This window comes from Papio anubis, chromosome 13, assembly GCF_008728515.1.
Source record: "Papio anubis isolate 15944 chromosome 13, Panubis1.0, whole genome shotgun sequence".
NCBI lineage: Eukaryota > Metazoa > Chordata > Mammalia > Primates > Cercopithecidae > Papio > Papio anubis.
This window is the reverse complement of record NC_044988.1, coordinates 66,697,013-66,712,662: the sequence shown is the minus strand read 5'-3', so window position 1 is coordinate 66,712,662 and position 15,650 is coordinate 66,697,013. Positions and strand designations below refer to the sequence as shown.

The window sequence follows — 15,650 nt, the reverse complement described above, 5'->3', positions numbered from 1 at the left end:
TAAAAGAAATGTCTAATATCATTTATGTCAAGCACAAAATAGACATTGTGCATACATTCCCACACTCCATTGTCTGGAAGGCCAAGACTATCTTTAACGTTGGTTTATTTTCTTATGATTTATTTAGAAAAAGAATTACATAAACCATGTTTTGCAACATTAACAGAAGTGAAAATAAACTCTCACAAAATCAAATCCTTTATCAGCCTACTTTCTAACCCGTGTCCTGAGGCCACATGAATTTGGGTAATTTTAAAAAACCATAATCAAAATTAATATTCAATTTTACCCATTTTTAGTCAAACCATAATAAAGACATTCATAGTGGTTCTACTTATTAAAACAGAAGTTTCCCATTGTTTCTATGAAGTCTTTAAAATGACCATTTTTAACATCTCATCCTATTCTCCTGAGTAGATATTCTATAATTTATTTAAAGGCTTCCTTCTTTTGGGGCATTTATGTTCTTCACATTAAAAAAATGTTAAAGCTAATAATAAACATCTTCATGGACCCAATTTTCCCTTCTTTTGTGTTATTTTTCCTTATTATCTTTACAAAATAATCTCATATAAAATCAACAGATGCTCTTTGTAGGAAATGGAAAATAAAAAATCTAGTTCCTAACAAACAATTACTCTGAACATTTTGGTATTTTTTTCCCTTCCAGCCCCACTCCCTCCTTTTTCCCCCTCAATGTAGATGTAATCTGTCTCTATCAATTGTTAGCCTAAAATATGTAATATTCTGGTGATTTTTCTCTCATACAAAATGTGTAACAAGTAACAACAGTGATCACAGTGGTACCTGCAGGTGAACCTCTAGTGACTTGTCACATATAGCCTTCAAGCAGGTGGCATTGATATTGATATCATCTTCTCCTGAGGTATCGTATAGAACAACAAGTGGAATGTCAGCTTTGTCAAGTATTTCCACTGCAAAGATCTTTCCACAAGTTAAAGACTCAACCACCTTCACTAGATCAGGGTCATCACTTAGGACTTCCAAGCCTGAAAAATATTGAATCTTTTAATTTCTACTTAATTAGCAAAATCATTTCAAGATGAATAGATGGATTGTGTCTGTTTTGACCATTATTAAAATTATAAGCCTACTGCAAAATTATTAAATTTTATATGAAAGCTTTGTCTTATAATCTTTCTCTTACCTCTTAGGTTTTAAAAAAATATAATGTAAATGCCCTTTTGAATGATACACTAAGGCAGGCAATCTTAAAACAGAGAAAAACGGATAATCAATCAATTTCCACCTTGGGAGAAACAGTCTTCACTTTATACAGGAACACATATTTAAAACCAAAAACCTAATACTTATGAGAAGCCATCAATCATGTCTTCCAGTCATATGCTTGTAATGCACTTCCTACATACATACAATTATTTTTCTTATAAAATGAACATTTATTGGAAATTGAGACAACCATATTATTTCTTTTTTACTGACCCTTAGGATACCAAAGAATCTTCTGATTTATCAAAGAGAGATTAAGTAGTGTTTAACATAACACAGGTATTAGGTGAATTTTGTTGTAGTCCAACTACTCTTTAAATTCTTAGAAAACTGTAGTTCCACATAATATATATGACAATTCTAAGTTACTGTATTAAATGAATTAAAACTAGCTCATATTTTCCCCAATGGTACTATAATGCCTATTTCCATATTTTCCTACTTTAAATCCACAAGCTAAAATTCAGACTCCTCCTGAGTTTTTTCTTTTTCTTGTTCTGTTCTCCAGACATAGAACTTTGAACTTTTCTCAAACATTTAATTTCAACACCCTAAATCCTGTTCTATGCTCTCGATACATTCTTTCCAACACCAACTTCTACAAGTTGTTAACAAGTTTTTAAAATTTCTTCAGGTTTATCTCACAGACAGATAAGAGTCAAACCCAGCTCCTGTGACATAAGAATTCATCCCGCTGAGGAGGAGGCATTTTTTCAGAGTACTCATTTTCATGAAATAATTATGATCATTTTCTGCATTTGGCTCAAGTCCCCCTGGCATGGTGCATATTTCAATGCCTTTCCTTATCATGAACATGACCAATGTGTCCTCTGTCCTTTAAGTTTATCCCTACACGGCACTCTCATACATGTGGATTCCTCTGTTTCCTTTAGGAGGAAGGAAAAGAACAATGATACATCTACTATGCCAGAAACTGCAAGTGACCTGTGATCAAACTCATGCTTGGGCATATGAGGGTGTGTCAGTCACACCCTCACAGCATCACCACAGTCCATCTCAGCAGGAAAGGGGCTGAGAGTCACCTCACAACATGCTGAACAACGTATTGAAACTGATCAAATGTCATGAAACAGCGCCTCCATCAATTGTTACTAGGGCAGTTAGAACAAGAAAAATCCCTTTAAGATGGCTAATAGACATTTTTATAAGAAACTATAATACGTTTTTATATATAACATAAAATATAAAAACATTACAACATTTTATAATGGTATCTTATAAAGAACACATTCGACATGAATTTAAACTTTTCAAGAAGTAACATATTATAACACGAGATACTTAGTCCATTTTAGGATTCAACCATCCAAATATATAACCATCCAAATATACCTTAAAAAAAATAGGTAATAACCTATTGAAAAGGAGAGAGTTTTTTAAAAAAGTTCCTCTTACCTGCAAGCTTACATTTTGTAGCTTGAAATGAGAGTGAACAAAACTTCGGGTTTAATTTGTATGCTTTGTTTTTTTCAACATTTTCACTAAAACCATAGTCAACATAGCATACCTAATGATTAAAAAAACACAATGTTTAGTTCTTTATCCTCTAACAAATCCATTTGATACATTTAATTGGCTCAATCCTATTCCATAATCAGCAAGCTGAGTGGCACAGTGGCACCTGGAAAAAGCTGGGGAGGTGCCCCTGACTTACCACAGAAGAGAAAGACTGGAGCTGAGACCAAGGAAACCAGAGCTCCTGGTTCCAGGCCCCAGTCTTCTACCTCACCCTCCCGCTTCAAAGGGAAGAACAAGACTCCTCAGCCCCGCTACCTTGCTGTTGCCAGTCTCTTAGCAGCCTATCTACCTGATTCTGCCAACTCTGCTCCCCTTCCCTTCGGTACTTTCATTATAATGCCTGCATCAGCTTATTCTTTTTTAAGTTACATATTTCCACCTGTTCCCTGGACAGCAGTGTTTGTTTCTATGGCAGGCATCATCCTTGTAGTATTTATCAGATTCTAAATCCCCAAAGCAGCATTTGTGATGCTTGCTCTCAGCTACAGTGCTTCCAGGGACCGAGATGCTTCATCAATGACAACAATGGTATCACTGCTGAACAGCATGGAATTCTAAACTGGAAAACAGGTGTACCTACTTTTTTCAAGGGCGTGAAGCTGGGTTAGGCCTTCTTTCAGCTCAGCAAAAGGCCCTAGGTCTGCTGAACAGAGGTCTGTGTTTGCAGAAACCTGCACAACTTTTCCTCACCATTAGCCCAGATTGTTAAGAGCCTGGATATTATTTTTAAGAATATTTATAGAATCTTCAGTTTAAAAGGATTATATAAACACAAAGCCTTTTTTTGAGAAAAATAAAAATCTAGAAACATTAAGCTATGGTTTAGAATAACCAAGACTCTAAGGGAAAATGTTGAAAACCTAATATGCATCTCTAATTAAAGCAGATGATGGTTATCAAAAGAAACAAAGCAGACAAAACAACAACAAAAACCAGGGCAAAGTCTTGGCCTTAATACCAAGTAACATGAGGTGGGCTCCTTTCACTGCCTCCCTGAAAATAAAGTCCACAGGCCAGCTTCTTAGTACCTAGATTATGGTACTAAACACACGAAACAAAAACCTTCCCCAGCAGAGAATCTAAGGGAAAAAAGCAGAAGACACCATTAACTCCGTGTCCTGGCCATGTGATAAGCGGGCCTGTGGGGCCTGTCTACCTTGTATCAGAAAGATCATCTCTTAGAATCCACATCTGACTCAACACTGACTTAGGCCTAGATCGCTGGCAGGGCTGCATGTCAGGCAGCTGGCCATTTAAGTGCACAAGTCTATTTCTCCAATCCCAAATTAGCACCTGTTTTTGCTTCTCATAGGCCTCAGGAGTCAGGCAGCTCTCATTTCCCTTAATAGCTATCGCCACCTACAACTGAGATTCTGTTCTTCCCAGGCCCAAAATGGAGATAACGTGGTCTGACAATAGGACATAGCATGTGAAATCATGACTCCTGGGAAATTCAGAACATATTCTTAGCACAAGAACAGATTAAAGAATAACTGCTCCAAAGCTTCAAAGTGTTTCTGAACTGTTTGTAGCTTCTTTTCTTGTTTTTAATCATACATGTTTGTATGGCAACTGCAGTTTATAAAACACTTGTCCATGCATTGTCCAGTGTGACTCTCACCACACCCTGCCCTGTGTCCTTTGCTCTGTGAGGGCTCAGTAGCCTCTCTCTCTCTCTCTCTCTCTCTCTCTCTCTCTCTCTCTCTCTAATGTCCTGGGATCAGGGTCAGTAGTCACATAATCCCGGCATAAGGCCCCAGTCCATTCCTGGTTCTCTAGCACCATCAAGTGGCCAAAGGTCTCCCAGCACTACCTATCACCCAGCAGACTGCCCTGGGAAAAGGGCCTGGGTCAGGCCAAACTGGCGCCAGCCTCAGCGGGTGACCACATCTCCTGTTTCTCCTATTCACCAAGGATCTGACAGGGAAAGCAAGGAGGGAATCAGTACTTACCACCAGACAAAGTTCAATTCAAGCGAAGCAAGACTGGTGCTAAGTAGCTGGGGTTTCTCCAAATAAAGGGAGAAATCGTCTCTGTCAGCTTCATGGGGATGTGGGGAAAAAGTTTAGGCCTGGATTGCTACAATCACTGCTGTCCCAAGAGCTTGCTGCCACACAAGATACCAAACTACCTTTTTCATTCTTTGCATCCAGCCCATAATTCTCAGCAGCAATGACGAGGCTGGTCACTCCCTTCGTCATGAGATGCTTTCTTTTTCTGGCTTCTGTGACACCACTCTCTTGGTTTTTCTTCTTTGGCCATCTTTACAGGCTTCTCTGCTCCCCTTATGCCTCCATGTAAATACTGAAAGGTATCAGGACCTGGTCCCAGGCCCCTTCTCCTCTCTACGTGTATTCCCTCTCGAGGTGATCTCACTTCACCCTGTGATTTCACACAGCACCTATATGTACGTGTATTCTCTCTCTAGGTGATCTCACCTCGCCCTGTGATTTCACACGGCACCTATATGTACGTGTATTCTCTCTCTAGGTGATCTCACCTCGCCCTGTGATTTCACACAGCATCTATATGTACGTGTATTCTCTCTCTAGGTGATGTCACCTCGCCCTGTGATTTCACACGGCACCTATATGTACGTGTATTCTCTCTCTAGGTGATGTCACCTCGCCCTGTGATTTCACACGGCACCTATATGTACATATAGTCTCTCTCTAGGTGATCTCATCTCGCCCTGTGATTTCACACAGCACCTATATGCTGATGCTTCCCAACCTGACACATCTCGAGTCCTAACTGCTCCCTGAGCTCCAAACTCATCCATGTGACATCTGATAGCTATTCTCAAACCTAGCAGGTCCTATGAAATTCTCAATTGTTCTCCACAACGGTTTTTCTGATGTCCCAGTTTCAACAAATGGCACCAATATCCAATTGCTCAAGCCCCAAACCCAGTAGCTATCTTGAATCTTCTCTTCTGCTTACCATCCACTTCCAACAAGTCAGTGTCCTGTCAGTTCTATCTCCAAATATATCCTGAATCTCTTCCACTACCACCATCTTCACTAATCCAGGTTACAAGGTAGCTGGCTATTACAACAGCCACCTAACCAGTATTACTTTTCTTCTGTGCCCTACAATCCATTCCCCACAACAGTCCTAGAATGATTTCTGAAGCATCTAAACGAGATCACATCACTCTGCCTATCTCTTGCTTCAGAGTTATTTTCTATCATAGTGCCTTGGTTATTTCCTTCATTGTACTAAAATTGTTTTGTGTGTTTACTGTATACTTGTCATCACTCTTTTCTCACTAGAATGTAAGCTTCTTGAGAACAAGGACTTGTATGTTTTGTTCTTGGCTCCAGGAAAAAGTGAAAAAGTGTATCAGGCAGATACAACATGATGAGAGTATCTGAATTTACAGATAAGCAATGAGGGAAGTTAAATAACTTTCCTAAGGCCACGCAGCTAGAAATGGCAGAGCTGAGACTCAGTTCTATCTGACATGAGAGCTTGAATTCCTGAAGTAGAAGGAGGGAGGGAGGGAAGAAAGTGATTGCCCTATAGACTTCAGACTGGGAAATATCCTTGTGGAATATCTGCATTATTTATCGGAAATATTGCTACACTGTTAATGTGTCACTAGGATTTACATATGATTCTTCTCTTCATAAGAAATCTCTGTGCCTTAAAATAGCTTAGCTTTTGTTGAACTTCCTAAGGGCCAGGGGAGTGAAATGGCCAGGAAATAGTTTATCTAGCAACGTTTAGGGATATTATCTCCTATCAACTAGAGACCCAGAGGAATGGAGGGACTTGACCAAAGGCACACACCCAGATACAGGCAGACTCAGGACTAGTGTCCAAGTCCTGTGTTCTCCATTGGCCCAGTGATCATCGTGGTCCTTAGCTTCTTCCAGGTATCAAACTTTATCTAAGTATAATTTATAATTAAACGAAAGATAAATTCAAGCATAATACAGTTTGATGGGCTTTGACCAATGTATATATCCATATAATCATCAAAATAATCAACATATAGACCATTTACACCACTCCAACAGTTTCCTCTTGCCCTTTGCAATTAGCTCCCCTCCACCTCCTGTCCCAGGCAACCACTGATCTGATTTCTATCACTGCAGATGAATTTTACCTGCCTTTTTTTTTTTTTTTTTTTTTTTTGAGATTTGAGTCTCAGCTTCTTGGCTCACCTGGCTGGAGTGTGGCCGGATCTCAGCTCTCACTGCAAAGTTCACCCCGGTTCACTTATTCTCCTGCCTCAGCCTCCCGAAAGAAGGCTGGGATCACAGGCTACCGCACTGCCTGGGCAGTTTTGTATTTTTAGTAGAGACGGGTTTCACTGTGTTAGCCAGGATGGTCTCGATCTCCTGATCTCGGATCTGCCTGCCTCGGCCTCCCAAAGTGCTGGGATTACAGGCTTGAGCCACCGTGCCCGGCTTACCTGCTCTTAGACATCATTTACACGAAATCATACACATTACTCTCTTGTGCCTGGCTTCTTTTGCTCAGCACAAAATCTGTGAGGTTTGTCCATGAAACTGCTTATATCAGTAGTAAATTCCTTTGTATTGTTGAACAGTGTTCCACTATATGAATAAACTATAATTTGTTTTTATGATTCACCTGTTGGTGAACATTTGGGCTGTGTCCAGTTTGGGGCTATTAATAATAATGCTACAACACACATGTATGTACAAGACACCTTGTGGGCCTTAGGGGTCATATGGTAAGCGTTCATAAGAAACTGGCAAACTATTTTCCAATTTTCAGATTTTTAAAGTCAGTCAAATTACTTAGAATTCGTGCCTCTGTAGATTCAGCTAGGAAATTTCCTAAATGCCTCTGCAGATGGGAAAGGGTGGCTGGGTGGTTGGGTGAGCTTACTTCTGGAGAGGGTCAGGGCCTCTCCTATTGAGCAATCTGCTAAGAAACAGCAGTATCCCTTTCTGACCTCCTAACTCCCACTTGTAGCGGAGGGGTTCAGTGGCCAGTAACTGAGGTACTTAAGCCTGGGTTCAGGGACTGGTCATTTGCACTCAGTGACACATATAGGATTACCAGCTGGCAGCTGATAGTGGCACACGGAATAAGGTTTTGTATTATGGAACAGAGGCTGTAGAAATAGAAACATATTTCCCTGCTTGCAAAATCTAGAGAAAACCAAAAGATCTTAGGTACATTCCCCTCACAGTCTAAGAGTCCTCTGTATAAATACAAGGGACTATAGAAGTGGGGAACGAGGGTCACCCTTCTACACAGTGTCCTTCCTATCATGAAGGGCAGAAATGAACCCAAGTCTTAAAAAGTATTTCCCTTTAGGGAAGGGAGACATCTTAACACTCGAGAAAGAAAAGACTTTTTCTCCCTCCAAATTCTCTATCAAGTAGCAGGCCCATGATTCAAAGGATAAATTCCAAACAGACATACAGCTTCCACCCAGATAGAAAGAAGTGACACATTAAAAATACACTAGTACAACTGACCACACAGCACATGGAGCTAATATATAATTTCTCTGCATGTTATTTGGGTGTTCCAAGGCCCTGAGACACTACCCTCAGGGAAACTGTGCTTCTTGGTCTCTGCATTGACAGTATGAAGAGGTAAAGGGCAGAGGCTGATATCCACAAATGGAGTCAAGCCCAGAAGAGTCTGCTGGGAAGAGAGTGGCAAACGGGCCCACTGGCCTTTTCAAGAGGGTGGAGAAGGCTACGCCGGGAGCAGCTGTGGAGAAGGACCTGTGTCTTGGCTACAGAAGAGGGAGAAGAAGAATTGTCTCCTTTGGTGTGTATGGCTTCCATCACTCCAAAGTACTGGCCTTGATAAGAAGCCCACAGAGTTCTGGTCAGTATTCATTATACATCCCCCGGGAATAGGAAGTACCCTTCCCTGATTGGATAATGGGTTATGAATACTCCCATGGGGAATTTATTTTTTTTAACTAAAACTCTTGAGATAATATGACTACCACAAATTTAAAGGCTGACAGGGATAACCTTTTACAGATATTATCTTTTTAACTTCCATTGAAAACTACATATAGTTATAGGATACAACATTTAAATTTGAAAAATGTAAAAAATATCTACATTTGGAAAATAATAAGGTATTTGTATCCATAATGCTATGACAAAGTAAACAGTGCTTGCCTTTATTTTGTTCTCTTCTGTTGAGATGACCTGTGCTCGTAACCAGGCGTCCTCCTCGGCATTTACGGCCAGCAACTGCCCAACATTCACGGCCTGGACTGGTATGACCTTAGGATTCTTACTGTAATATTCCTTCATCTCATCTTCCATTAATTCCTGAGCAGCAGAATAGTCTTTGCCCACATACCTGAATCAGTTAAAAGAAGAGAACGCAAATGAAGTAACCTAGAAGAAGAAAAGCAATAGGAATTTGTTTATGTCCTTCTGTTTTCTCTGCTGCCGTCTTTGGTTCCAGCCTCAGACTTGCTTATATCAACAGGGAGGAGAATGTGTATTCAGTGAAATACTTATCTCTTGAAAAAGAAGATAAGGGGGCTGGGCACAGTGGCTCACACCTGTAATCCCAGCACTTTGGGAGGCCGAGGCGGGTGGATTACAAGGTCAGGAGTTTGAGACCAGCCTGGCCAATATGGTGAAATCCCATCTCTACTAAAAATACAAAAATTAGCTGGTGTGGAGGCGGGTGCCTGTAGTCCCAGCTACTTGGGGGGCTGAGGCAGGAGATTTGCTTGAACCCGGGAGGTGGAGGTTGCAGGTTGCAGCGAGCCAAGATCACACCACTACACTCCAGCCTGGACGACAGAGTGAGACTCCCTCTCACCCTCTCAGATAAGGGATAATGGAGATTGCACAAAACACACACCAAACAACACAGCAAACGTTTGGTCCAACATATCCCACAACAAAAAAAAAACATGGAGCAATCCAGACAACGAGAGGGCATAACAGGAAGCAGTGATAGTATCCTCAGGAAGGACAAAGCTGAGAGAAGAGTCAGGAAGGGGAGAGAGGAGGAGACATGGAAAATGGAGACACCAAGGGAGGCCTGGAGGCCAGAGAAGCGAGGGTCGACGCTGGATCTTGACTAAGGCTGCTGGAAATCTTTACAGATTACTAAGAAGAGAATCTAGAACACAGTTTTGCCCTGACAAGGGCTGGGTCAAGCTTTGAAACTGCAATGAAATTTTACTAGAGAAAAAACAAAGCTTTACGTACACTAAACACAACAATGTGACACCCCCTCCAAACTTATTAAAGAATTTGAACACATTACAACAAAATGTTGACTTCTGATACCCTTAAAAGAGGTACCATATTCTAGTCAAATGTCTCTAAAATTGTATGCTTGTTGAGAAACATTTATTTTTCAGGATTATGTCCTTATTTCCTTCTACAATTTTCTACTGTTGACAACTGTGGTCACCTTGTTCCAGTTCATGTTATCAAAACAGGCTACTGTTTTCTTGCGCTTTAGTCCTCAGAGATGATTTCATCCAGGGTCTCCTTCTAGGGTGTAAAACCTGGCATATCAAGTTTGGGTCATGTAACAGAAGCTGTTCCAGTCATAGGATCAAGGCCTTTTTAGCTGGAAGGCTATACCCTTAACAGCACCAGCATCACTTGGCCCAGGAGATGGGGGAGATGCCACAAGAATCTTGTTCTTTGTATTGTTCCAGGTTTTACCCAGGCTCCAAGTGGGCCTGTAGAGCTCTAAGAAATGGTTCCTTTAGGACTAATTCTATGTATTCTTGGTAATTATCACCAGGGCAGAAGATGCCATAGTCAAGCTATTCATTACAAGGGGCTGGGGGGGTGGGGAACACCTCAGAAAGTCCTATACAAAATGGAAACCATGTGCAATGGCTATTCTAAAATGAAATATTATATGCATATTATTGGCTTCAGAAATAACTGCAGAAGCTTTACCATACTCTTATAGTTTAAATTTATTTATTTATTTATTTTTTTGAGACAGGGTTTCACTGCTATGCTACCTAGGTTGGACTCCTGGGCTCAAGCAATCCTCCCACCTCAGTCTGCTGAGTAGTTGGGAGGATGTTGTATGTGCCACTGAGCCAGCTACTATCATTTAAATGTATTCAGCTTTGCAAATACTAAGGCATTGCCTGGAATGCAGTTGCACTCTTGGCTCTGAAGTCCTCCAGAAGGTCTGCAACTGCATCCAAGTGCCCATTTGCTGGGACCTAGAGTCTCACTGGGCCTCCTCCTAGCTCTGCTACGTAGCCCTGGGTGCTCAACTGGCAGAGGCCTGGGCTGCAGCCCTGATGTGGTGGCCTGCCAAACACAGGCTCCTGCCAGAGGGGAGGATGGTGACGAGAAATGGCTTGGGATCTGCAGGCAGCTTCTCTTCTCTTAAGCAGCCAGGAGAGAAGGAGGGCTGCACAGATAGAGGGAAGAGGGAGGGTGTTGGATGAGGCAGAGTACAGGACTGACATTACAGGTGTATGAGAGTGAGTAATGACGAGAATGAGGTCATATATTATCCTCAAATTACCTGAGCGAGGGGGGAAAAGAATGATGGATAGGTCAGTTTAGGGATGCCCTAAATATGAAGTTTTACAAAGTTAATTTTTGAGACAAGGGATTCCCATATTTGAGATGAGTGTTCTGCCATAGTACCCTCCAGGCGCTAATGAGCCAGAGATTCAGCTTCCAGTGCCTACTGCCTGCCTGGGTGAAGATGAGGGTACAGAACAGGGTTCAGTCTGGTGGAGGTTTGCAAAGTCTTGTGGGGAGGGCAGAAACCAATAACCTAGGGTCAGTCTAATGGCAGACATTACCCATCTTGCTTGCTGGTTGCCAGCCACTCTGCTGAACACATAAAATGCTGACACCAGGATTTAAATTCCTACTGGGAAAAGGTATTTAAATAATCTGAAGACCCTGGATACAATCATCCTGGAATAGATTAGAACCTTTCTACTAAAGTCTTAGAATTGATCCAGACTCCTGACAAACCTTGGTGTGAACAACAGAAACCATGTGATTGGTCCGGCCCGGTGCTTGGTCTCTGACTATGGCACCAACAATTACTGGTTAACAGATACCAAAAGATCCTGCCATGGAAGTTTCTTTATAGTATAGTTAAATGGTGAAAGGTGGCAATGTGGCCTTCAATATCTGTCCTTTCCTTCAATACAATAGTGAAACATATTGGGACCTCTAACCCTTAGCAACCTATTTATATCTTCAGGCCACACATCTTAGAATAAAAGCTTTATCCTCTCTAAACTTTCTGGAGGTTCTTCTAGTTTGAGCATCTGAAGATACTAGGTTCACTTTATTATCTCCTCAGATTTCATTTGTTCAAATGGAAGAGCTTTAAATTTTTGAGCTCTTCTTTCATTGAAGGATTCTGATTATTTTTTGTGGTTCTTCTTTGGGCCTTTCCATTTCAGTTAGGGTCTCTGGAGGAGTGACAGCCCAAACCAAAGGATCACTTGGTTGAAGGAGACCAGATTCTGTTTGCTTCAGCATTTTTCTGATCTGCCCAGACATGGCCACACCCTGGACTGGTGCCTCCAGGGGTTCAGCTACATAGATTCCCATTATTTTTCCCAAATGGAGACTGCAAATTATAGTCTGTCTGTATTTGCCATGTATTCTGCATTTTCTCCAAAAGTCCAAGACAGGTGCCTGGAGCTGGACTGTTTTTTGTTATTCTAGTTATTGTCAGCTACTTAGGCAATGATGTCTCCTCTCAGGCAACGATACTGAAAGACTCAAACAACAGATCCCCTTTGGGTCCAAGGTCTAATCTGATGTATTATACAAGGAAAGCAGCTCTGAGCTATTTTTACTTTTAGGAAATACTACATAGTCCCAGATTAAATAGTATTATGTAGCGTGTGGGGCACTTGCTTTTTCTGCGAACTAGGTATTGCTTTTGACATAATATAGTTACCATCAAGTTTTTGAAATAAATCTTTTTTCAAGTTCATATTATCATTCCAATTTTTAAAGTTATTAGTAATCTTAGGATAGTTGTATATTTTGAACATTTAACAAATATTAATACATTATTAAGCCTCACTATAACTCTACAGAACTAAGAATATATTATTTTTCCTTTAACCCTCAGCATCCATGTGAAGAATAGTCAAGTGACAACAGTATATCAGAATCCTAAAGAATTAGAAAATGAAACTTGCCTGATAACCACTTCATTTGTGTTGCTCAGTTCAACCACCAACACAGATGGTGATGCTTCAGTTGGAATCATTAAAGGAGGAACTGTTATGTCCTCCATAAAGGTATTAGCGCTTTCAGCAATGTTTTCTTCTATCTGCAAATACTCTTGTTCAACCATAGCCTTGATATCATGATCACCATGTGCTTGCCCTGCATCCGTTTGGATTTTGTCAGTGGGCAATGGAAGTTTAGCATAGAGAATGGCCTTCTGAGGATTTCCAGAAATGTAGTCTATGGTGCATACATCAGAAAGTGAGGAAAGATTTTTTAAGGCATCCTCAGGGAATTTCACTTTGTACATTTCCTCAAATGCTTTTGGGAGTGCACTGGCCCAAAGGCCACTTGTGTATTTCACCAGCAGCTCTGCCACTTTTTCTTTAAAGTCTCCTGCCACAACTGTTGGACACCCTTTCAATGGTGGTGTTTGTTTGGGAGCAGGTAGTGGGGATGGAGGTACTTTCTCAGTGTCCAGTTCACTTCTCAAAAGCTGCTTTCTCTTAGCTGGATAAAGAAGTAAATCTTGGCCACCACTGCAAGGTTTCTCCACCTGAAATTTTTAAATAAAGCAAATGACAGATATTTCAGTGACTATAAACAACCCACAAGCACATTAATGTATTTTAAATTTGAGAGTCGTGCTGTTTTCAAATTAATCAAGTGTACATTTTACTCTTTTCAATTGCTAGGAATTTAATGCATTATCTTCACCTGCAAATAACACGAGCCACATTTCAGAAATAAACAGGAAAATAAAATAGTATTAAATTCACTTGTGCGGCATCGGGACTCCAGCTGCCCTAGAAAATCACGAGTGCTCGGCCCTGCAACGCGTACTCTCATTTAGTTGTCTCTGCCAAATCCAAAACAATAGCTTACAAAACTGACTGAAAATAAGTTGTGAAAAGGTATTAAAACTGTCAGGAATAAACCGCTGGGAAGAAAACTAGAAAATATTTAGACAAAATAGGAGTGCCATCTCTCTTCTTCCTGCAATAGCCTGAGAAAACCCTTGTCTTTCCATTATTTAGAAAAAGATGCTCCAGAGATAAAGTACAGTTTTAAAACCACCACAGCAGAAAGTTGAGCTGCAAGTGTTGTCACCCTAACGAACAAATATTAAAAACACCTGGCACTTGTATATCATCCAATCTTGAATTTTTGTTTGCATGCCATTCCTGAGAGGCACAGCTTGATGACATATTTTTATGTAAGAGAAGAAAGAGAAGAGAAACCGATGTATGGCATCATTTTTATCCCTGAGTTTTAAGCCTTTCTACTACTAGAGCAGGGGTCAGCTCTACTATTAGAGCATGGCCCAATGCAGTTCATGGCTCATGAGCTAAAGAATGATTTTTATACTTTCAAATGCTTGAAAAAAATTCAAATAATTATTTCATAACTTGTAAAAATTACATGAAACTCAATATACATAAAGTTTTATTGGAACATAGTCATGCTCCTTTATTTACATATTCTCTCTGGCTGCTTTTGCTCTACAGTGGCACAGTTGAATAACTGTGATGGACTGCATCTGTCAGTTGCAGCTCTTGGCCTGCAGAGCCTACACATTTACCATGGACCTTTACAAAAGCAGTTTCTTGAACCCTGTACGAGACCATTAGACTGAAGTTAAAATTCCCTGCCTTCCAAAATGTTTCTATTTTGTTAGATCCTATTTTACCTACTCCTTAGCTGCAACTTAAATCCTTAGGGTGATAATTACAAGTTTACAGGAACCATGGTCCACCTAGAAGAACAGAATATTAAAGTATGCTGGTTAGGGAGCTTATTAGTAAAGAACACTGACTTTTTACTTCACTCTCCTCTTCATTCCTTTGCCAATGTATGCTTAAATTTCGAGGACTGAGGAAAACTTCTACACCTGGAAAGCCTAAAGCATCACTGAAAGTAGAGGTCTTATGGCACCTCCTGTAATCTGTGATGGTCTCCTGCTGGCACTCTGTGATCCCTCTAAGCGGCATGTTATATGATTGACACAGTTTATGTCCCTTATTTTAAGCCATAGGGACACAAATAGTTGGAGCATTCCACATCTTTCTCTTGATGGTTAGTCTACTTCTCTAGAGACCCATTATGCACATAATCTGAAATCTTAAAATGCCAATCTTCGCTGCGCTTTATGACACTCAATAAGATACAAGAATACAGATTAGGTATCCAGAGGTTTGAAACGCATACTTTTGGAGTCAATGGAAAAAGAAAACAGCATTATAAGTGAGTGATTAACTTGTCATATAAAACCCCAATTAGTGTAGTCAGTCATGCATCACTTAATGATGGGAATACATTCTCAGAAACGTGTTGTCCGTTTGTTGTGCAAACATCATAGCGTGTACTTATACAAACCTAAATGGTATAGTCTACTCCATGATACAGGTGCATTATAATCTTTTTTTCCTTCTTAAAAAAATGGGATAAATGTGCAAAACGTGCAGGTTTGTTACACAGGTATACATTTGCCATAGTGGTTTGCTACACTTATCAACCTGCCCTCTAACTTCCCTCCCCTCAACCACTACCCCCTAACAGGCCCTGGTATGTGTCGTTCCCCTCTCTGTATCCATGTGTTCTCAATGTTCAACTCCCACTTAGGAGTGAGAACATGTGGTGTTTGGTTTTCTGTTCCTGTGTGAGTTTGCTGAGGATGATGGCTTC

The 15,650-nt window shown here is 40.6% G+C and overlaps 1 protein-coding gene across 2 annotated transcripts in view; it reads right to left on the bottom strand.

The window, feature by feature from the left end:
* TDRD7 (tudor domain containing 7) overlaps nucleotides 1-15,650 on the bottom strand; it is an 81,600-nt gene that overhangs the window by 22,165 nt on the left and 43,785 nt on the right. For both annotated transcript variants that reach the window (XM_003911472.3, XM_003911473.4), the window contains 4 exons: nucleotides 12,935-13,521; nucleotides 8,922-9,108; nucleotides 2,668-2,779; nucleotides 808-1,010 (listed from right to left, as the gene is read on the bottom strand). In XM_003911472.3, the coding sequence (XP_003911521.1) occupies nucleotides 808-1,010; nucleotides 2,668-2,779; nucleotides 8,922-9,108; nucleotides 12,935-13,521 (1,089 nt within the window). The remainder of the gene's footprint in view (nucleotides 1-807; nucleotides 1,011-2,667; nucleotides 2,780-8,921; nucleotides 9,109-12,934; nucleotides 13,522-15,650) is intronic.